Consider the following 24,481-nt stretch of genomic DNA (forward strand, 5'->3'; position numbering starts at 1 on the left):
ATCTCCTCCAACATTCTGCTACACCATGCATACATTTGCCCAGCTTGACGGATTGTATATATATCCCTCTCTCAGTTTGCATGAGCAATGTGTGGCTTGTCATTTTCACGATCACTATTTCAATTTTTTTTTTTAATGCTTAACCCGTTCAGGACGAGTCCTGAGTATACCTGGGCAAGTGTCTGTGGGAGATGCATATTGTAGCAAAATCAGCCCGTCCTCAGTGGGTTAAACATCATCATTCTCTTGGCATTGAAAAGAAAAGAAAAAATTAATATCTTATGTGTTCATGATTATTATTGTGTATTTGTTCCCCCAAACTCCTTAGGCTGCTGTATCCAGGCCATGGGGTCATGGGTCTCAACAGCCTCTCGTTTCAAGACTCGCGCACACGCCCCCACATGTTGCAGTGCTGCCTGCTGGAACCCAGCGGCCTCGTGAGAACCATCAATGTGCCGTTCCACCTGGCCCTGAGCGACAAGAACAGCAAGAGGGCGCACGACCTGCACCTCATCAAGAAGCTGTCCAGTCTGCTGCACCACAGGAGGTCACTGAAAGGTCAGGGGTCAATTCTCGTATGTCACTCAGGCGGCTTCGCTTGATGTGAGCAATGCATATTAAATCGTATTTGGCTTCTGAAATGATTAGACAGTTGATTAAAGAGGACTAGCTTTTACAAAGACAAGATGGACTTGTTTTATAATTAGGTGAAGTGGTTATTAAAATCATTCATTTGTCTTTTTAGTCATTGATTATGCATTATCAAACATACAACAAAAATAATGGAATAGAAGGGTAATTTGTCAAAAACATGGCTTAAAATTGAATATTAGTTTGTCTGTATGTCCAGTCTGAGTCTGTTGCTGTGACAATGTATCTTTGCATAGCAAATTGTTGTGATGAATTCCTTCATAAGATGGAAAAAGAATTTTGTTGAGAAACATCCAACATAAGATTTGTTTTTGTAATGAACATAGCTTAGGCAGTAAGTTGACATCAGTATCTTTATCTCTTGTCCACGCAGAACCCATTGTTGAACCGATTAGCAAAATACTGCAAGATCTCAAGTTGACAGCATACAAGCAACAGGTATGTGTAGGCCACTAACTGCTGGTTATTGAGGCAGTCTGGAAATAATCTTGTCTTGATCCACGCGACCTAGAAAACAAACAAAATGAGTTCAAACATCTTTCACGCATGGGCATCACTCTGAATAGAACCACAATTATTGCTTCAAAAGTTTTTAATACGGGAATCGTTTTTGTGCCAGTGACTGTATACAGTGTGTACAGTGCTAGGGGGTTTTCTGTGCCAATTAGCACTCAAAGCCCACTAGGTGCTGGTTCAGATTGGGACAAATGACTGCCTTTTCTAAGGTCCTTGGATTTTTACAGCACCTTTTAACAAATGTTACTTTGTAGATCTAGAGGAAGGCCACTGTCACTAGGCATATGTTTGCCTAATTGTCACACTTCATTATTGCTATTGCAATATCATTTTATTATTCTTATTCTTACCATTATTGTATAGTCTTATTTATACAGGGTAGTCGCTTCAGTGATGTCAGCACTTTTCTCTCAGTGGACCCTGTTCATATCAGAAACAGACATAAAACTACAGGTACACACACAAAAAAAAAAAGAGAAAAAATATGACAATTTTTTGTGATGGATTGATGGATGAGTTTACCATTTTCTTTCAAGGCCCTGGACAAAGCCCTGTCAGCCAAGGGCATGTCACCCGAGGAGCTCCTCCACATCGTCCGAGTCCTCATCATCCAGCTGTCGGGCCAGGAGCCCAGCAGCATGGACTACGAGAGCCGAAAGCTGCTCCAGTACTGCGGCTGCCAGGTCACACTGGTGGAGACCTACACCAGGATCCAGGGGCTCCAGAGGAGAAGTGGTGACACCGGAGGCGGGATGGAGGGCACTGAAGCTGATTCCACAGATAGGGGGCAGGAGACAGCCGGGGAGGGGCTGGACCAAGAGACAGTGGGCAGCGAGTCATCCCTTGAGGTGGGTGTGGGTCTCTCATTATCTGTCAGGAGCACCACCTGTGGGTCAAGCATTTTATCTCAGTCTTTTCATATGTTCGAATAGTCCTGTGAAAAATGTATGGTTGCTTTACAAGATTTACTTTTTTAAAGGCTGAAATCGTGAAAAAACTGCTGTTTTCATTGTGACCTATAAATGTCAATAGAATGAAATAATGATGGTTATATGATAATGACACTGGTCATGATGATAACAAAGGCATTCAATAGAAGCATTAATGTAATAGATGTATAAATTATACAAATGTCGTATTGATGTAATCTGGATTTAAAATTCTGTTCTTCACTTTACTTCCACTTTTCATGTCCTACTTCTGTGAATTCTTTGACGTTGTACTGTAGCGTTGTCACTAGAAAATGAGGAAAAAATTTTTCAATGTAGGATTATGCAAAAACTGTTAAGGTGCATTTTGGAATGAACATTTCTGTTCTTCATTGGTCATGTTTTTCTGTTTGGATGTCACATCTACTGTTACTGTAAGTACATGGCATATCTGTGGCTGCTTTTGCTATCTTTCAAAGGCCCTTGCCTCAGCGTTGAAGCAGGACCCCGCAGCTCTTGAGGCTCTCCTGAAAGAGGTCAGCTCCTACCTGTCGTCATCATCGTCCTCCTCCTCATCGGAAGCCAGGGTCCGCTTCACTGTGGACTACAGCATGGACCCCGCCACCTTCCTCAGCTGCTTCAAGACGGTCGTACGGAGACCGTCAGATGAGGGGGCTGGAGAGGAAGGGAAGAGACAAGGGGAGGAAGAGGAGGAGGAGGGCGGAGAGGAGATGGCGCCGACGGAAGAAGTGAAGATGAAGGTCACTTTCAAGGATAACCTTGCAGAAGAGAAGAAACTTGCCTTAGGTAGGCCAAACATTCTCATTGGAAATATGCCATCCAGTAGTAGAGCATGGAAAGTCTTCCTTTTTTTCTGTTGCTTCTTTATTAAGGTATAGACCGAGCAAGTTTAAAGTTAAAAAATAATCTGAATGTGCGAAAAGCACTTGCCTTTGGCAAGCTCAAGTCAAACCATGTTTTTGAATTTAGGACTAAGATATTGACTGAAATAGATTGGTGTAATTTGTCTTTCTTTGTCCTTACTTCATCCCCATTTGTTGCAGGAATGTATCTTTTTAGACCCTGTTTGGTAGACAGCAGTCCGGCCGCTACAATCTGCAAGATACTTCGAGATGCAGAGGTTGAAGCCTGTGAGTTGAGGGTAAGCCACTTCTTTTCCTCCTTTTTAAAAATGTCAATATAGTGGGTAGGGATTGTTTTGAAAGAAAGAATTTTCCCCAAACATGGTCATGATCAGCAGTACTATGGTATTACTGCAAAGATTTTGAAGGGGATGGCTAGTAACTGGTCAGTGGCAATCAGTGGGAATGCTGGGGGATGATTGTTCCAATCCTTGTGGGATTCATTTAAGAGTACATTATATATTTATTGTTGTGTGAAAATTATTTGCTTCAGAATGGTCTCATATTCAAGTAATGTGCAGTTTAATGTTTCCAGGTTAGCATGCCTGTACAGTGATGGGGCGATCGTTAATAGGCCGTGGTGAAATGTATCACATTTTTCATCATGGTAACATGAAACAGTAGCTTAACAGTTGACTTGTCGACTGTAGTGCTTATCATGTGCACATTACATGATGTGAATAAATGCATCTTGTTCATCTGTTCTCACGCAGATGCTTCTCCTACAAGTCTGGCTTCACAACGAGGCAGAGTTTCTGAAGAGTGCTCAAGTTGCCACTGCCAACCTTTGCCACCTGCTATCGGAGACCGCCACGCCCACCTCCCCTTTCCTTGCCCACCCTGGGGGTGCGGGGATGATGGCCCCAGCAGAGGTGGAGAGCATACACGGACTACTGCATGACACACAGCACGTGGGCGGGGCCGAGATGGCTGCCGTTGTCGTCAGAACGATGGTCGGGAATGCCGAGGGGAAGAAGGGGGAAACGGCAGCAGAGAGTCAGGTAAAATAATTTCTTTGCTCTGGATTCGTGTTTTTGGAACCCATCTGAAAGCATTGTGCAGGGCTTTACCTTTCTTTCATGATCTTCAACAATAAAGGAAAGACCCAATATAGTGTGTGCAATTTAGGCCTCCTCTGGCTTCCAACTTGTGACATAAGGATTTAATATTCATTGAGGAAGAACGAAGCTCAGCCAATTTCTGCAGAGGAGACCAGAAATCATAGAAAATGACACACTGCTTGCTTCTTCATAAAGCCTGTAAGCAGAAAGATGGATTGAGAGTCTACAAGTTCAAATTCTGTGTGTGAATGGTGGACAGTTTTGTGCATTTTTCCCAGATGAGAAATAACACTATGTTTTCTAATGTTCTTTTTCCACTGTGTCTATTTCAAATAGGACGCTACAGAACAAATGGAGGTCGATGAGAGTGAGGATGCCAGCCCCGTGACCACACCCAGTTCAGATCTGAGCCGTGATTGGGTGGATGTCAGCATGTGGGATGTCCTGATTGAACAGCTCCGAGACCTGATGGTGCTGAAGAGACTGACCCAGACCAAACTTAGCAAGGTGCGTCAGATGTTGCAGCTGATTTTTTTTTTCTTTCTGGAGCTAGTAACTGAGCTTTGATGTTCATCATCATCATCATCATCATCATCATCATCATCATCATCATCATCATCATCATCATCATCATCATCATCATCATCATCATTAACATCAACAGCAATAACAACAACAACAACAGCAACAACAGCAACAACAACAACACTATCTGCTGTAGCAGCAGCCATAACAACATCAGAGCGAGTAGCATTCATATTAGCAGTATTATCATGAACAACAACAACAACAACAGCAAAAATAGCAACACTATCTGCTGTAGCAGCAGCCATAACAACAACAACACTATCTGCTGTAGCAGCAGCCATAACAACATCAGTGTGAGTAACATTCATAGTAGCAGCATTACCAGCATCAACACCACCAACCGCCGTGACAGCAGGAGCAAGTAGAAAGGCTTACAAGTAGAGGAGAATAATGCTTTCTGTGTAGGATGATGGGCCAACTTTGAAAAAGTGCTAGCTAGATGCTCAATCACATCATCCCCCAGGTTACATTTGAAGGGTGGGGGGGGGGGGGGGGAGAGAATGGAGGGGATACATAGAGGGTCACGTATATAGAGAGGCATCCACAATGTGTATTTTTATCATTCAGGGAAACTCAAAACTTGTCAATGTGCCACGTTCTGCTGATGTAACCATAGATGAATGCTGTCATCAAATACTGAAAACATGGATATTCTCATGCAATTAATTATTCATGTCGGACCACCTGAAGTGAACTGTAATGAGTTCAGTGTGCATGTTTTTTTTATGTGTGTGTGCAGGACACCATTGCCAAACTGCAGAGCAACTTCTCCAGGGGATGGAGCGTGGACGGCTCGCTGCCCCCCACAGAGATAGCGATGCCAAACATATCGGTCAAGGCCATCATGGAGGGAGGTAGAGGTGAGACAAACACACATCCCATGTTTAAAGGTGAAATCCACCATGAAAATTACTTTCATGTGAATAGAAAACTTGAAAATTTTGGGGAATAGGACAGTGACAGCTTGATCAAGTTCAAATAAAGACTGAGAAAGTTATGATTATTTAAAGTTGTCATTGATCAAGTATGAATTGGCAAATCTGTGATGTCACATTTGAGCTCACCCTCTCATTTGCTCTGTATTATAAGAGGTGAAATGTTCATTTACCCAGGGAATGACAAAAGATATTATTCCCTTTGCCCAAGTCGATATGGAATACTGTTAAAACCAGAAAATGTTCGCTTGCATTCTAATTTTGCAAATTTTGCGAGAGCGAAGATTGGCAAAATTAAAATGCACACTAAAGTTCTCGTCTACACAACTGCATTGAATGCCAGAGGCATTGCGACTGATTGACAAATTGCCCTACATCGACGTAAATGCCAGAGGCAATTTGTGAAAATTTCAGTGAAAGAGGTCATCGGCTCCAGTTCGCAAAAATGTCATGTTGTGAAAATATCTTGCTTTACAGTATATGCAAATGGCACGATACGTTGAACAGGCAAGTGCCAATGCATGTTACTCGCCCACCAGTGAGTATTTGTTACCCCAGGTGAAATCACATTTTATAATGCTGACACACGTATTCACAATGCCTTTTACGTTCTAGGTGTGTTTGCTGAGATTGTGGCCCGATGGGTGGCCCACTTCAGGGTCCCGCCCAGCTTCCTCTCCCAGTGTTCAGCCAGCAGCCGCATCCTGATCCTCAGCAGGGAATCCAGCCGGGTTGAGGAGCCGCGGACGCCGTCTCCAGTCCCCCAGCCGCAGACAGAGGAGGTGGTCGAGCCCACGGCGTTGGATAGGCTGCAAGGTAAGATTGAGGCGTGATACATCGAACTGACGGATCAAACGATTTCTAGGGCTGTCAGTTTGGCTGGAGTGAAGAGTTAGTAGAATGTCAGATTGAGTCAAAAGGTGCTTGAGCTTCTGATCATAGCAGAAGCTTCGTCAGAGGCAAAATGAGAAGCATACAGGGTAAGCAGACGCATGAACTACATACAACATGCGCTCTCTGGAAGGGGCTAGGGACAGAGAAGAAAAAAAAAACAGAAGGGGTAGGTTAGGTGTCAAGGCATGGAGCCAAACAAGGGAGGAGGGGATTTAGGCAAAGCAGTGAGCAAACAAAAGGGAGAGAATATTAAATCAAGGTTTTCAAATATCTTCTCATCATCACCCGTCATCTCTCAGTCTTGGGCGGGGTTCCAGCAGTTGTGGAATATTTGATAATTTGTGAAAAGGTCTTTTCCATTAGTTTCAGATTTGACATGGTAGTGTTTCAGTTTTCATTCTGGAGTTGGTCACAAATTTTTAGAATTATTCCAGGGTAGAAGTCGTGAAAGAGATGCAGAAATGTACTTGTTTCCACATGTCTTGTGTAGAAGAGATGAGGTGAAAGACAAACAAAGATAAGATTCAGGTGTGAGTTTCTTCAATTTCATTTCATTTCATTTCATTCAGAGATAAAATTACCCAAACATTTTCTCTATTAAGCTCATGTGAATGAGACATTAAGGAGAAAATCTTGTCCTGTAGATATAAATGAAGTCCTTTGTATATCTAACCCCTCGCCACACATGGCAAAAAGTTAACATTATGTAATTTCTCTTTCTCTTCAAGAAACGATGCAGACGCTGTGCTCACGATTTGTGCACAGTCTGGAGCATGATGTCCTCCAGGCTCACTGCACATGGGAGTATGTGGTGCAGTGGAACAAGAATCCTGAGGTGAGAGAGTGGGCAGTCGGGTGTGACAGGGCAGTTATTAGCCTCAAATCAGGAGAGATTCTATGAATTTGGGCTAGGAGATCAATGGGAACGCCAATATTTTTACTTTTATTTGTTTGTTTGTTTGTTTTTTCTCAGTGCTATTTTGTACCATGAAAGATTTGCTGACTGAAATAATGTTTAACATTTCAAATTCAAAATGCTGGCACTTCAAATCCTGTTTTATGATATTGTCATTCTATGTTGTTAAAAAGTAGTGAAAATCTTGATGTTCTCGCTTTTTTTTTCTTTTTAAACAGGCTGACAAACTACATAGAAATTAAACATTAACTATCATTTGACGTCTTTGATTTCTCATTGACTTTTACTTTGAATTAACTGGGAAAAAGGATACTATTTTAGATACTGGTTTCTATCAAGGGATGTGATTTTTTTTTCAAATATTTGTTGTATTTTTGTACCAAGAAGTGGGATGCTACAAACTCATGGTGCCAGCTTACAAGGGGACAACTGAAATCTCCTGTTGGCCAAGTTACATGCAGCGACTTGCCTTGCCTGGAGACACACAATTTATATCAGAGCACACTGTCCATTGTACTTACCTGGAGAAAGAAAAATTGATAACAGAAATAACAGTTTTAGTGCATTGTGAAATGTGCTATGAAAGTCTGGGTGCAGTGAGGGAAAACACAATTTGTGTACTGATATTACCACTTGTTGCAAGATAATATTATTATGTAATGCTGTGAAATGGAGTAAGACTGTGTTAGGTGCAGAGTTGCGGCATCAGGGAAGAAAGAAGTTGAGTGTGGGGGAGGGAGCTTGATGTACATGTATTTAATTCCTCCTTTGCCATGCTGTTGGAGGTGTGTTTGGTAAGTGGTGATCCATCGAAAAAATACAACCCAATCAGACATGCAGGGGGATGACCAATCATGAACAGGTTGATCTTTATACAGTTATTGTTGGGGCTGAGAAGCTACTTGCAACCGTGGTTCAGTGGCTAAGACCACAGACTATCAATCACAAAGTCGCTGATTCAATCCCCTGGCTGCAGTGGTTGTGCCCCTAGACAAGGCACTGTATCCTCGTGGCATATTCCATTAGAGTGGATTTAGAACCATCTGTGTCATGGTTGCCTGCATGCATGCATTCAATGCTTCCTTAGTGGTCATGTGAAAACTAATTAATTCAGTGTAAGTAAATTCCATCTAATTTGCTGTGTTTGAAGTTAACAAAAATGTGAGTTAAATGCTGTTTTGTCCCCCAGGCTACTGGCTATCTCTCCTGTGGACTTCATCATTTACGATCAATACGGAATCCTGTCCTGCAACATGGTGAGTGCTGATTCATTTTTATGCCTCCGCCACGAAGTGGTGCCGGAGGCATTATGTTTTCGGGTTGTCCGTCCGTCCGTCCTTCCGTCCGTCCGTCCGTCCGTCCGTAATGAATTTTGTGGACAGGGTAACTATCAAAACCTTTTGAGGTATCCTAATGAAACTTGGCATGTATGTGTATTAGGGGGTGAAGTTGTGCCTATCAGCTTTTGGGTGCACATGCTCAAGGTCAAAGGTCAAAAGGTCAAGGTCAAATACATAGAATTTCACTATTTCCACCATATCTATGCAATACCAGAAGATATTTTCTTAAAACTTAGTGTATACATGTATTACCCAATTAAAATTCTCTGGGGAAAGTTTGAGTCATGAGGTCAAAGGTCAAAGGTCAAAATGTCAAGTAAATATATCAAAACTTCACCTTTTTTCTCTGTACCTTGGAAATTGTTCAAGGTATCTTTATGGAACATAGTATATATACATGTACTGACTGGCAGTAATTATCTAGAGAATTATGGGTTCATGGGGTCAAAGGTCAGGGGTCAAAGGTCAAGGGCAACACTTCAAAATTGTACTATTTCTCCTCATGTTTGTGCTATGCCAGCAGGATTTTTTTTTTTTTACACTTGGTGTATGCATGTATAACCTAATAGAAATTCTCTGGAAAGTTTTTTTTTTCTTTTGTTTTTGCCTCAAAGGTCAAAGGTCAAAGATCAAGTGAAAGTGCTAAACTAAGTTTTTCCTCCATATTTCGGAAGTGGCTCAAGTTATCTTGAAACTTACTACATATGTATGCATGTTCTGCCTGACAGTGATTATCTTATAAATTTCAGGGTCAAAGGCCAGATGAAAATGGTAACAATTTACTATTCAATACAGAAATTGCACTTTTTTTCCATACCTTGAAAATTACTCAATGCATAAATGTATGAATGGGTCAAAGTCAAGTTAAAGTCCTTAAATCCCAAATACATGCTTTCCTATTCATCCAATTAAACCTAGGTCAAGGCAGGTGAACATTCAACACATTTGTGACAAACTTGTCATTTTAATATTTTGCCAATTATGTGAAAATGTAATCACACATCGTCCACATGTACTATTTAGACCTATTAGGAGAATCATGCATTATGGCGGAGGCATACCAGTCGCCATAGCGACATTTCTAGTCCCATTTATTATCCCTTGTAAACTGCTTCTTGCTCCATCAAATTATAGTGACTTTTCATTAAAAAAAAGAAGAAAGAAAAAGAAGAAAAGAGACTTGTGTATAGTGTCTATTTAATAAAAGGTGCAAAGTGTATGGTAATCAGTGGTGTATCCTTTATTTTGGTAAGAGAAACACGAGAGCGACTTTGCTAGTGTAAGTTTGTACTCTTTTTATCTTTGCTGTCAGTGTAACATGATAATGTGTAGGCAATAAAGTATTTTATAAAGAAATAAAATGGGGAAAAAAACCCATCATTGTAGTTGATGACAGGTCTCCATTTTTGCTGCTTCCTGCAGGCGTATCCAGCATGATGTGGCATACATTCATGGTGAAGAAGTTTTCGGGAGCAGCGTTCCTCATGGACAAAGTTGGCAAGGCGCCAAAGGACAGGCTGTGCAGAAGGGTATGGCTGCAGGGTCTTACTGCAGGGATGCTATGATAGTGTGTGATCGATTCTGATGGTGCTTGATTCTGTTACTGCACAATGAGATAGTCAACAAGCCAGTGCATTTCAGCACGTGCGCATGAACACAAAATGCTCATATTCACCTCAGGCGTATATGTCATTGTAGCTTTGCAGTGTTCTCAGATGGAATACTTCATCAGGTGTGACAGTAGTCCATCTTAGAATGAAAAACACAAAATGAATACAGGTAAATAGCAAGGAGGCATAGGTATTCAAAATCTGAAATTGATGCTCATTCATTCCCTCAGCTCTTGTAAACCTGAAAATAGTCACCAGTTTTTTATGACAATGTGTCTCTGTGTTTTATGATCGGGTAAGCTATTGAAAAACAATTCTTATGCTGAAGTAGTTGTTTGAATTGCAGGGATTGTTGCCATGATTTGAATTAAAAGCATTACTTTCTTTTGAATGATAGTCGCTGTACTTTAATGGGGTATGATGAAGCATGAAGATATATGTATATTATGGAGGTGTGAGCAGTACCACTCTGCAGAAAGGTGCTGATATTGTTGGGTTTGTTGGGTTTGCCAGAGCATGTGTACAGTGTACTGATGTGATGTGGTGATGGATGCAAGACAGTAGAGGTATAACATTATGTTATGTGACAAGGTCAGTTGGCTTGCGAAGATGTGGCATCTTACTGATGTTAGCTGCACAATTTTTGCATTCCCATCGACAGTTATAATTCAATCAAAGTTGAGTTCATCTAGCATAGCAGAAAATTCAGCGCTTATTTGTCAGATAATTATCATGTCAGATTTCTACACTAACTCTTGAATGTAAGCTCAGGTGTTTGGTGAGTGGAACGTTGTTGCTAGTGTTCATCATGAAAACTGTTCCCGTTCTTATCACAATCTGTTTTATGTATTGTCCTTTATTCAGGACGTCGGCCTGAGTGAAATGGCTCTGGGCAGGTTCCTGGGTCTGGCAACAGAACTTCTGGAGTGTATCTACCAGGTAGTCTTTTCATCTACTATCGTTCATTTAACTTGATTTGTGTCTTTGTTTTCTGTCTATGTAGTTTACAAAAATGAGTAACCAATCAACACACAGCCAGAAACCTGAATGTTTTGAGCAGATACATGTTTCGTACTGGCCACTGTGAAAGGGACAATTTGACAATATGGAGGTGTCCCTTTTGACTACAAATGGAGTAGTGTGTGAAATGTGAGCTAAAAAAAGAAGAAGAAAAAAACAGTCATAAAGGGGTTTCGTAATTTGTTGAACTTCTTATTCCTCTTTGTTTACTTCCACTTCTGGGCCCTATTTCATAAAAGGTTGATATGATTACAACTCTTGTTGGAACGGCAATTGCCATGGCAACGACAGGTATCCAGCTTCCTGATGGGCTGTTGCTATGGGAAGTTGTCATTCCAGCAAGAGTTGCCATCCTAACATCTTTTATGAAATGGGGCCCAGCCCTCTTTGTTTGCTTCCATTTGTGCCAATATAAAACAAAAGTTACAAATTCAGTCAAAGCCCAAGAAGATGTCATCAGGGAGATGGTATAGCATTGATGTCTAGATATATTTTGCAGGTTAAGGAAGTAGGCAATTGTGAAAGTCATTTGAATACGATGTGCATATCTATTGATATTGACGTTCCTTCAGAACAGAGTCCAAGAAAAGACTATCAGCTGAGTATCAATAACATTTATACTCATACACACATACAAAAACAAAATTACAAAACTAAAGTTAAACAAAACAACCCCACCCAAAAAAAAAAAAAAAAAACCACACACAACAAAAGTACAATTAAACTAAATGAAACTAACAAGCACAACCTGTCTGCTTCCATTGCAGGTGGAACCAGAGTCCTCCCTCACCCCACTCTTTGAGACAGAGGACCTGTGGCAACACATACAGGGCCCCACCCCTCTGGTGGAGCTTGCAGTCAGCCAGACCCTCCCCTGCCACGCCCTGGTCGACGTCCACAAGCAGCTCTGCACCATCATGCATGGGGTCATGACCTTTGGCATGAAGTCGGTCAAGGTGAGAGGTTGCTTCTTACACGACCCTAGCAATGGCCTTTTTCATGCCTTTCTGTCCCCTAAGGGTGGATGGCATTATATTCTTGAGTTGTTTGTGTGTTTGTCCATCCATATGTCTGTCCACCCCAGAGATTGTCATGGCAATTTCAGAAAGAAAAAAAATTCTCGGTGGATATTCCAATAACTCTGCCAAGATTATGCAAGAGGAGGTGCAGATGCACAGGTTGAATTTGATTAGGGAAGTACCTTAAGGGGAAAAAAAAATGACAGATTACTCAACTGTGCAGAAAAATGATATTTTCCTCATATAAATTTGGTTAAGAATGTGCATTGGTCTTCAGTAGAGTTGAATGTGACAAATATTTTAATAGCAAGAAAATGCCTTATGTGAAGTAATTGGGTCAAAGGTGAAGAACAAGGGTCAATCAACCTTGATCACGATCATAATATGCAGCCATACCTTAAACTGGGCATGTCCAGTGTTAAATTTGGTTGGTAGGGAGGGACGTACTTACCATGTGAGTGTGCAATGATACAGAACAAGTGAGATGTGTTCTTTTTGCTGTTGCAGGTTTTACAACTGTTTGACTACAAGACCAAGAATGCATTCTTCAAGGCCCTGGGTACCATGTTTACCCCTTCCAGCCACGAGATTGACTTTGGATTGATCAAATCGAGGCAGGAGGTAAGCAGTCAGTTGTGAATTTGTAGGAATTGTTGTCTGTGCTTTTCCAACATTTAATTTTGACTTGTTTTTGTTTGTTTATTTGTTTCTTCATGAGAAGTGTAAGTATTGATTTAAGATATAACACTACAATGGGGAACTTTTAATGTGCAGCTAGAACACAGATGTTGTATGTTGAAGAGTGAGCCACATCTATTGTGCTTGTTTTGATATTTTATGCAGTTCTTGCAACGACTCGTGATGGCAGCTGTTTTCACCCTCCCTCCCAACCATCAGTCAGAAATGGAGGGTGATGCTTCCACCCCGGGAAGCACTGCCTCTTCTGCCTCCTCCTCAGTGTTGTCTGAGCGGAGGAGAAGTAGCACGGCGTCTGATGCGTCTGGGATCGCGGCCGGGGGGACGGTGCCCCTGGAGAACCCCAAGCGGCTGCCGAAGACCCACCCGGGACAGGTGTGGCCGGGCGTGGCCCTACAGTTAGCCCTGGCATTGCGGGTGGACAGCGACCTGGTGAAGAGACACCACGTCTGCCAGCTGTACAACAGTGGCTATGATACCATAGCGCAGGAGGTAAGGAGAAATCGGAACCAATGAGTGGGACTGATGTTAAAGGATCACAGTTTGGTTTGATGAAGAATAGTGCATATTTGAAGACAGATATATCAATACTTCCTCACATCTAAAGTTGGATGTTGATTTGAATGGCTGTGATGTGTGCAATTCATGTTTTCTCTGTATCATAGAACTTGATTTTCATTGCAGCAAGTTATGTGTGTCTACATGTCCATGGATGACTTTTGAGGTTGGCCTCACACTAGAGATGAAAGGATCTTAAAATTTAACTCAATTTCAGCGTATGTGTCATCATTTGCTATTAAAGTATGTGCCATGCTATTGCACTTCATTAGCAAATCATTGGTAAGTATTTAATAATTGCACAGTAGTATCATTCCTAGCCATGCTCATAACCTCGTACAATGAGAACGTGGAATTCCATCAAGCTCTTGACTATCATTTCTCACCAGTAAAGGTACAATGTATTATAAAAGGTATTTCATTGCTGTGAATCTTGTCTGGTTAAGTTGATGCTTTAAATCAACCCTTGACCTCTCCTCTCCCCCCCCCCCCCCCCCCCTTTACAAAGCTCTTGGTGTCGGTCTCTGAGCAGACTGAAATGGCAGTGCAGCTGATCCACGTTGTTGGTCAGAGGCTTGCTCAGGAGATTGTCGTTGGAGCTGACTCTGTCAGCGTGGAGAGGCAGTCCCGACTGCCGCCTTCGCTTGTCACCTGGCTTAGGGCACTGGTGAGCACTTACCCATGATTTTCCATGTTGTTTACAATATTGGTATCTCACAGAGGTTGTAACCACACAGAGCACAGAGCTTCTATGCTCTTTGCTGATAGTCTGCAGGTGTGTAATCTGTATGATCTATTCAAGAATTTATCTTCCTGAATTCTTGCATGAGAAAGAAATGGAAAGGTATAGTCATTCATGTACAGTCATTACTATGAATATTTAGTATTATCTTCAGTATTGCATGCTTGTTTAAACTGCTAAAAGATCTTAAAATGATTGATATGGATAAGAAAAGCTTTATGTTATTTCATCTGGATATTTATTTGAAAATAAGAAATTGAAGAAAGAAATCATCAAGGCTATCATGTTTTTACAGGGAATAGATTAGTGGAGTCATATAAAACTTGCGGTACTTCCTGGTAAATCATGATTGCGTGCTATATTTTACTGTTGGTGACACAAAATTAGATGTATTTCAGCACTTATTAGACAGCTCTGCAATGCCAGTGTAAAGAGATATCTTAAAAGTGAATTTATGTGAACAAAGACAGTGACACTTGATGCGAATTGTTTTAATCCGGTGTTACCTCCTTCACCCTCTCCCTCCCCCGTCCCCCCCCCCCCCCCCCAGTCTAAGGAGCCCTTGCGCTGCCCTCACCCGCCCATCTCAGACACAGCCCACCTGGCCGGCCAAGCCGTGGGACTGCTACCCGACTCTCACCAGCAGTATCCCCTCGCTCTCCAACTCATCGAGGCTGTGGGGTCCCTGACGTAGGCCAAAAAATAAGGGGCTGTAGCACAGGTGGAGACCCTGCTGTGGGGAGGTCGTCATCAGGACTTGTAGGGAGGGCTGTTACAAACTGCTCTTTTACCCATTTAAAAGTGTGTATTTCTCGCAAGATGCCGTGTGGCTGCTTGCACGGATGGGAGATCCTCATTTGAATAATCTCTACTGGAGCCCCTTGGGAGGAGACGGGGCACACACCCCATGCAGTGGAGATGACGCAGATGTCACTGGGATGCCAATGAAGCCAGGAACCAGAGGATCAGGCATGAAAGCTGTAGAAGGGAACAAGTGGATTTACCTATGACTGCACACCCCACACTTTGTCTTGTACAATTCTTGCTGCCACACAGACAAGCTGGCTGTACTGGTACTTCAGGCTGTGTAATGCAGGTGCTGTACATTACCAAGTCTCATAACCCATGTTTTGAAAATACTCCCTGTTTACGAGTTTTGAGGCACTCTCCTCTATTCTGCAGGGGTCAGAAGTGTCATTTATGATACTGGGAGACTAGTGCTAATTTTAGATATTATATAGAGACTAACAGATGAAACTTGCCAATAAATCACCAGTAAAGATGATGTTTAGCAGGAGAATAGTTTCCATTGTAAATGAAAATATCACTGAAATGACAAACAATATCACTTAATGTCGTTTGTGCGGGGACATACTTCCTTCAGAAAAAAAAAATCTAATTCTCAGTGCATATGTTGTCAAGGATAAAGCACCTTACTTCACAGTACTCTTAATCAAAGAAAAGAGGAGAAGAGATGTTCTCATGTTGTGTGTGTTATGCTACTTGTCCTCATGGGACATTAGTCCAGTCTTGGACTAAATCTTTACTTCTCAAATAAACCACACATCTTGGTGCCTCGTAGTGGGCCAATCCGACACCGATTTTAGCAGCATTCAGATGCCATCATTGTTGTAGAACCTGGGAAGATTCAGCATGTCTCTATAGTGGTAAACTTGCTTCTTGCCTCATATAAGTTTCCACATTTGAAGCTTTCATGGTGCAGTTGAATCAGAGTTTATCAATTCGTGGGTAGTTCTTTTATCCAATCATCAACATATTCATGATTTCATGTTCTCACACACACACACACACACACACACACACACACACACACACACACACACACACACACACACACACACACACACACACACACACACACACACACACACACACACACACACACACACACACACACACACACACACACACACACACACATTCACACATTGTAGAACAGACATGTCTGCGGCATGATCGGAGTGGGCCCTAGAGCAATTCTATGCACTAGAATCTCACTGCCATTAAAAAGCTTGTTTTTGCGTCCAGAATCATTTGTTACGAAACACTTGCTGAGATGTAATGGATCAGTGATTTATGAAGTATGTAAGGGGATCAAGTGTGTGCCATTGAAATGTGTGATACCGCTGTTGCTTCAGCTGGATCATATCCATGACGTTGAAATATTGCTTGAATATGTGCAAGGGGCTATTTGTTTATGTTGAAGAGTGCTTGCAAATGCATCCCTTCGCTATCATCAAACCTGTCACTGTAGACTAAATCACTGTATGGATTGTTGTCCCCAAGAAATTGATGACAGTTGTAACTGCCCTTGTGTGTGTAAGATGGGGAGGAATGTGGAGGAGGAATAGTTTTTGTAAGGAGGAACCATAATGTGCATAAATTACAGGATGTTTAAATTACCTAGCTTGATGTTGGCATATTTACCAAGATGACAATTATAGTTTTTATCCAATAACATAATCTAATAGTTCACATTTTATTTGATATCCAACTTTATTTACCAGCAATTAGAATTATGAGAAGAGAGCCATTTTCTAGCACTTTCTTCAATGAAAAAAGCACACCAACCATGCTCAATTACTGTGATGGTAGTGATGGTGTCAAATTATTCAGCATTAAAAGCCATGTTTTTTCTTCATGTATTTTCTGAAGAAACATTTTTTTTTTTAAAAATCTGTTTTCAATAGGTTATAGATGCATTTTGAGTGAACTGGTTTGAAGATGAAGAAGAAGAGCAATGTTGTCACAGCTGTGCATACATATCAAATCCCTTGCATGACTAGTAAGAGTCTCGGTTTAAATTATCCTGAAATGCACGTTTTTGATGAAGGAATGTAAATCTCAGATTAGCCCAGTTACAAGACACAGCTTTTCACAGAAATGGATTCAGGAGCTTGGTTCAGAGATGAGCAAAAAATTGTCAGATTTACTTCGAGGATTGACATCACCTGGGAAATGTTAGAAGAGATATAAGGAACCTTTTATCATATTAGGAACAATTGTATTTATTATCATGTCTCATTTCACATTGTAAACCTTAGCTATTGACATCGTGCAATAATTTATGTACAGCAACAGAGAATATACTGTTCATGGTTTTTCATGCCATTAAATGAAATTCCTCAATCACAGCAGAGTGCAGCTGCATTTCCTTTTCTTGCATTTTTCTTGCATTTGTACCTTAATTTTTGTGTGATTAAGTATCCCCAAAATGTGGTAATTTCACTTGTTTAAGGTCATATATATTGTAGCTGGTAAACGTAGTACTAAAATCAAGTACAAAAAATAATGCAGTGGCTTTATAGCATCCATATGCAATGTTAGCTTGTAATGCTGAAAAGTGTTGTACTGCATAGTTAGTACAGTTATTGTTTTCAGATATTCTCTCTTTAGAAAGTAATAACGATAAGGTTGGACTTCATATCAGTATTGTTTGGTACACTGTATTTGACTGATGATCCCCATAAACATCACAACTGCAGCCCTATGTTTATTCACAGCAAACTGTTAATGATTTTGTTATTCTTTATTGTTCGTATGCCTTTCAAGCAAAAGTGCTTCCATTTACGTTTGAATAATAATTTGATGTGTGTGTTTCAGTTGGTACTGCTGTTTCACCTGACTCGTGGCTTGCTCATCATCTGGGCATTTTAGAGCTCCTACCAACAGCCTGAAATCAGCTTTATTCACTTTGCTACATCTGTCATAAGTGCTTTGTCTTATTCTCATTACTTGCAACAAAGGTTAAAAGTGTTCCCACATAGACTCAGTTAGTGTGTAACTGCTCAGTGAGTGATCTTGCTTGATTTGAAACTCCTGTTTAATTTTGCATACAGGAAACAAAAATGGAAAATAAATGGTGCTATGACTGCTGTACTTTAAATTTATTAGGGGAACTTTGAATTGATGAGATCGAGGATGGACAATACTTAGATGGTGACTACTTAACATAATGAAGAGTGGCCTAAACACTATGTGCAGAGGTTTGAGGACTTGTGTGATTTAGGGATATTACTTGACATTAAGTTGCCTATCAAGCATTGGAAGAAAAAAACAAAAATCAAAGACGATGTGGGGAATTACATAATAAACTATTTGTTTCTCTTCAAGTTTGTGTGCTTATTTGCTTTACCCACGAAAATCAAATGCAGCCAAATGCTACCATGGCTTGCTTGCTTGCTTCATTTCATAATTACCACTTGATAGGAATGTTTAATACATAGAAATGCTTTGAAACAGATTTGAGCCAAGTCTTCACGTTTCAGTGTGAACCAAATTGAAATATATATGCATGTTTCTGAAAAGACAAAACGTACAACCGATACCGTAAAAAAAGAAAAAGAAAAAAGAAAAAAGCAACAACATACCTACATGGAGAGTAACAGAGTTTTTGAAAAACTCAAGACAATATTTCCGGTGTGAAGCAGACTTAGTAATCAATATTGGATATATACAGCATATCATTTGAAAATGGCCTTCCATGTAAAGGAGAGACCATACACAGTATCATCTCGTGGTTCGAAACCATTTCATGTTTAAAACAGTGTTTTCCAGGAAAAATTGTTTTCGTTTTGTAGCTACGAGCCCTCATGCATTACCACGGTATTTGTTTTGTTGCCTTTATTGTCCTTGCACTCTTTTGTGTACTGTCATTACAAATGAGACGCTGGGTGGAGAATCTTGTGGCACAATAGTTAATAAAAGAGTGCGGCTCGAACTAGGAGAGTACAGCCCAACGTTTGCACAGTATTAGCAAGGCAAGGAGGATACAAAAATCTTAAAGAATTTGTTGTATGGTGTCCTTCAATGAACTTTTGGCTTAAGGAATGAAATAGATAAGGTTCTTATTTTGAATACAGGTGACTCCGTTATAACAAAGTCCTTGGTACTGGTAGTTTTCCTTTGTTATACCAAAATTTCATTGTGGCCGAATAGTTAGTATGTGAAGAGATATAGATGATAATTTTGGGACTGGAATTTTACTTCATTGTTACGACAATTTCGTTGTAACTGTGTACGTCATGACAGGAGTGCACTGTATAATCAGCAAGTCTCACTGCACACTGCAAATTAAGGAGATAGTGTACATCGACCCATTTTGAAGTTAATGGCAGATTGCTAACGACTTTCAAGTAGAGCCATTTCTGATGTTGATTTCATTTGTGATTCATGAGGAGAGAAATTTTTCTGCTGCAATTAATGTAGAAAGACTGCTCTTGACAGTGTGCCCTCCTTTATCTCAAAACTGTTATGTGATCCTTGGCCATGCCTCATGTTATGACAACATGTTGACATAGGGGTGATGAGATGCGTCATGTACAACTCACAAGGGAGATGTGTGTTGTATAAATGTAAGAAGGTTATACAGTGGAGCCTCATGATAAAGTCAAGTACCTGATAAAACAAAGCAATTTTGCAGGTGCCATTCCTTTTATTCATATTTTGTTTATTTGTTTTTATTGCTGATGTAATGAGATACCTATTATAACGGGGAAATTCAGTGGTCCCAAGGAACATGTTATGTGAGGTTCTTCTTTACTGGTGTTCATGATCAATTGTTGAAAAAACGGGACTTGTGGTTCAGCAATATTTGCAGTTGTAACATGATTATTGTGCTGGCATCATGCACCCTATTTCACCCCATCCGATTATTGTAAGATGCCATAAATTATTAAAGCTGTATTGGAAGTACATGTATGAAATAAAACTTGCTATATTGAAATGGAGACTCATTGATCAATGTCTGATTACTTTCTTACCTTATAAAGTTAACAACAATCACAATAACACCAAACATGATTTGCTGATTTCAATGTCAGTTTCACACCTTTTCCAACTGAGCTTTGTCGAGTACTTTCTAAGGCTGACAGGGTCAATTTTGACTACACTGTCAGATCTGAAGGTCTTGGTTGTTAAAGCTTTGTGTCACTGGAAATTTCAGATCTGTAAATATCAAGACATTGTGATGCCCCAAACACTTTATGTCTAAAATCGTGACAAGCTTCTAATACATGTAATTTTCAAATGCAAAATCATTTCCTTCCAAGATGTTTGAAGGTCAGTGTTTCAAGCAGAGAATTTAGTTGTCTACAATTTAGCACTGTAAAATCGGTCAATGTTACACTGTAAAGCAAGAAATATTTGCGGCATGAAATTTGTGCAAATTGCCACTGGCATTCAACACATATACTGTAAACAAGAACTTGTGCGTGCATTTTAATTTTGTGAATCTTGGCTGGCGTGAAATTCACAAAATAAAAATGCAGGCAAAAATTCCTGGTTTTACGGTATGTTTTACAGTAATGTATGTATATACTGTAAAACGAGAAATGTTCGCGTGCATTTTAATTTCGCAAATTTCGCGAGCGCCAAGATTCGCGAAATTAAAATGCACACGAAATTTCTTATCTACACTATATACATTGAACGCAAGAGGCAATTCGCGAAAATTTCTTGCCGCGAAAAAGGCCGTCGGCTCCAATTCGCGAAATTTCGTGCCGCGAATATATCATGTTTTACAGTATCATGTATATATAATCACAATCATGTTGTTTGTATGAAGAATGAATCGTGTATTCACTATTGTAACGTCGTTCACACATCCACATTGCCACTGAAAAGAGAAAGTACAGATACAAACCAAATGAGTGCAGTGGGATTGATTTATTGGAAGTGTTCCTTAATTGCAACATAATACAATCATCCAAAGCGCAAATCAAGGCAAACAGTACAAAATAATTCTCTCTGCAGCACATATACAGTATACACACAACAGATATACATAACAGATTGCCCAGAAGTCTCCAGTCACCAGCAACAAGACAAATTAAATAGTGACAGATATGATTTGGTTCATTCAAATTGTAATCTGCAGCACACCACCAAAGAATAACAGTTCTCTACATTTCTCAGCATAAACCTTTAGTACAGTCAGTATCTGGACGTCTCTCTGATTCATCACGTCACATTAATAGTACATAACTTTATCCATTCGTGCAAAACCTTCCTTTCCCATTTCGCCTCTAGCATGTTTAATGCGCTACAGCAAAGCACAGCTCTGAGTTTACTTTTGACCTCCGGCAAGTATTTCAGATGTTAAATTCATCAGAAAATTTGTTCTCTCAATACATATTGTAGACCTACATCATGTAGCCTACATAGAAGCCAGGTTGCATGTGTACTTGTACAGCAACTCATTTATGCCACTCTTTCATACTTCACCTCCCAGTACATGCATGTATTGCTGATATTGCCCAATCACCAGGAAGAACTTCTCCACTAAGCCATAAAAAGCTACAGAAAGAGATGAAGGGTGGAAATCAGCTCACAAAAGTGCCTATTTCCCTGTTAAAAAAAAATAATAATAATGAGCACCATAAAGCCTATCCCATCAGGCACTCGGCAATACGATACAACTTCCTGACTGCAATTGCCATGGCAACAACCAAAATACTCACAGGAGATTGGTCGTTTGCCTGGCTGCTTGTAAGGGGAGAGTGCAATCATTGTCAATAGTGATTATTGCAAAAGTGCTCAGAGAAAATGGGACTTGGGGAAGCCCACCTCAGGAAGATTTGTACAATCTGTTATTAAAGAGTTGTAGTCAAACACAGTAACAACCAAAATGCTCACAGTTGATTGGTCATTGACCAGCTGTGTCTACAGAAACTATTTTTTTAAAAATTTGTATATTGCCATTGAAGTAAACTACTTTCTGAAAAAGGACCCAGATTATAATTTATGGAGTTTAACACAAGAGCCTCATGAGACAAGGCTCCAAGTGCAACCTGCAAACATTATTAATGGCATAAAACTCATTTGAAACACAACATGTTCTTGCACATATCCTATTATTAGTATTATAAATGATTTTAGGAATGTTTGAAGAATATCTGCATTCACATTACTCTAAATGCTCTATGAAAGAGCAAATGTAGGTACTAGTCAACATAAGCATTTCCACACATTCATGTTATCTCAATTTACTGCACACTCTACTTCAATTAAATAGTACTTGTAGTTGTGCATTCGCCTTGCTTGACATCTGACAAACACTAGCCGATCTAGAGGAAATCATGCTGATGACTAATTTGAAGGGAAATTACATGACATGTGATAGCTGTAGGGGGGTGGAAATACATCCTCTCTTAGCAGGGAGCGCACCGTGATCAGTGACAGATGTTTAGAGGAATAGATCAGCAAAGTTGACAATTATATCCATCTCAGCTCTTGCATTTCACCCGAGAGCACACCATTATGTGAAGGGAAAATGCATTGGGGGTGGGACAGTAACACGAGAATTGACATGACCACTGTATGCCATGGCAGAAACCATCACTTCAGCTAAGCAAATACACAACTGAAGGGCATTTTGTTTCATGAACATTATTTTGCACCTCTGACAGGGCTGAGTTTCTTTGCTGGATTACATGATGTACAATGCATTAAAAATTTACAGTGCATCAAAAATTTTTAGCCCAACAGAACAAATACTGGACTGTAGGACAATTCTGCATACAGAACAGAAAAACATAACCTACAAAAATCAACAAATATTACGTGTGGCACAAATCAGAGGATTTTTTTTAAAACACAAATGTCTATTCCAAGGGTGCTGTGCTAACTGGGATGAACCAGCCATGTAGGAAGTGTCAAGTATGGTGTACTTTGAAAACCTGACTGAAAGAGGTAAAAGCTCTCCCATTTCATCAAGAATGCACAGTAAGAAAACACAGAATACAAACAATGGAAAGAGAAGAAGTGTCCAGAATACACAACTTGGGATCAGTTAGTCCCATTCCCAATGTGAAGAATGTCTCCCATCTTACTTACTCCCCATCCCTCCATTTAGAATTTCTTCTGGTCAGAATTAGTCTTAGAAATCTCCATTTAGAAATGCATACCTATATGCAATACCACTAACATGGCTTGACAGTGCAATACTGTGCCCCTGAACCACATTGTGCTGCAGTAATACAGTGTACATCTGGATCTTGAAAGTTTCAACCATTTTTTTGTTTTAAAATTAAATTTTCTTAATTTCTTTTTGTCTTAAATCTATGCATATAGCATGTCTTACCATACACAGACGACTATGGAATGCTGAACTGCATAGCCATGGAGTTCAATCCACTCATATTGTTGAAACTCACAACATTGGCAAATCATAAGCGCTCTTCACAAGAATACATAAAGTAGATAAATAAATGGAAGAAGCTCACGCCCACTTGATATTTTGCCTTGTTTGACGGCACATGGTGTAGACAGTGTTGGTAGCAGTATCAATATCGAGTTACATCAACTGCTATCAACTGGCTACTTTCACTAGTAACTACAAAACTTCCACTTCTGTGAAAGGGACATATAGTACAAGAATCTATCTGTATACAAAGTCAGAGAGGAAGGTATCAGTGTAAGGATAAGTTTTGTAAGAGAAGTCACAACACTATACACTACAAACAATAATTGATCAATCACTGTGTAACTGTGTAAAATCATCAGTCTTTTCAAAATTGTACCTCGAATGTTTTTGATTCCGAATATCCATGCTAAAAAGACGTCCTACAGGAAATGTCTTGCCAATGAAATGAAATCATATTTTAAGGTACATTGTACACTACCTACAGGATATGGACTTGGATGTCTATATCAATTTTTTCCCCTAGATATCCAAATACACACAGATATCTGTGAACTCATCAACAAGTGAAGTTCAAATTCTTCCATCGAGATAGTACGTTGATGTAGGGCAATTTGTTAATCAGTTGCAAAGTGAAGTTCACTTGAATTAGCCAAGTCTGAAAACTTAAAGTGATGTCATAGTATTGGTGGAGGTGAGGATTGGGCTTTTAACTTTTTGCGAGATACCAAGAAACCACTTATAAAATAGTACAGAGCATACCATTCTGGGAGGAATTCAAAGTTTACTTGATGAAAATTGGTTTTGGAATGGCTAAGACATTCAAAAAACAAAGTAAAACAAAGCAGTCCTAATAAAATATGGGTCCCACATTTTATGCAGATTGCTCCGTTTTGGATATCTCAGCCATTTCAAAACAA

General features: G+C 40.1%; 1 protein-coding gene across 1 annotated transcript in view; it reads left to right on the plus strand.

Moving 5' to 3' along the window:
• Positions 1 to 15,761, plus strand: part of LOC139745435 (rab3 GTPase-activating protein non-catalytic subunit-like) — a 29,404-nt gene extending 13,643 nt beyond the window's left edge. Inside the window, exons 14-31 of the mRNA XM_071655827.1 lie at positions 329 to 558; positions 1,025 to 1,089; positions 1,704 to 2,015; positions 2,576 to 2,903; positions 3,161 to 3,258; positions 3,733 to 4,020; positions 4,417 to 4,587; positions 5,408 to 5,528; positions 6,219 to 6,419; positions 7,226 to 7,332; positions 8,603 to 8,669; positions 10,176 to 10,282; positions 11,228 to 11,302; positions 12,151 to 12,339; positions 12,910 to 13,023; positions 13,246 to 13,590; positions 14,165 to 14,323; positions 14,949 to 15,761. Of these exons, the coding sequence (XP_071511928.1) occupies positions 329 to 558; positions 1,025 to 1,089; positions 1,704 to 2,015; positions 2,576 to 2,903; positions 3,161 to 3,258; positions 3,733 to 4,020; positions 4,417 to 4,587; positions 5,408 to 5,528; positions 6,219 to 6,419; positions 7,226 to 7,332; positions 8,603 to 8,669; positions 10,176 to 10,282; positions 11,228 to 11,302; positions 12,151 to 12,339; positions 12,910 to 13,023; positions 13,246 to 13,590; positions 14,165 to 14,323; positions 14,949 to 15,092 (3,121 nt within the window). The 3' untranslated portion in view covers positions 15,093 to 15,761. The remainder of the gene's footprint in view (positions 1 to 328; positions 559 to 1,024; positions 1,090 to 1,703; positions 2,016 to 2,575; positions 2,904 to 3,160; positions 3,259 to 3,732; positions 4,021 to 4,416; positions 4,588 to 5,407; positions 5,529 to 6,218; positions 6,420 to 7,225; positions 7,333 to 8,602; positions 8,670 to 10,175; positions 10,283 to 11,227; positions 11,303 to 12,150; positions 12,340 to 12,909; positions 13,024 to 13,245; positions 13,591 to 14,164; positions 14,324 to 14,948) is intronic.
• Positions 15,762 to 24,481: the final 8,720 nt, after the last annotated feature.

Source organism: Diadema antillarum, unplaced genomic scaffold, assembly GCF_040938485.1.
Source record: "Diadema antillarum isolate AM-2024a unplaced genomic scaffold, OU_Dant_1.0 scf00000036, whole genome shotgun sequence".
Lineage (NCBI taxonomy): Eukaryota > Metazoa > Echinodermata > Echinoidea > Diadematoida > Diadematidae > Diadema > Diadema antillarum.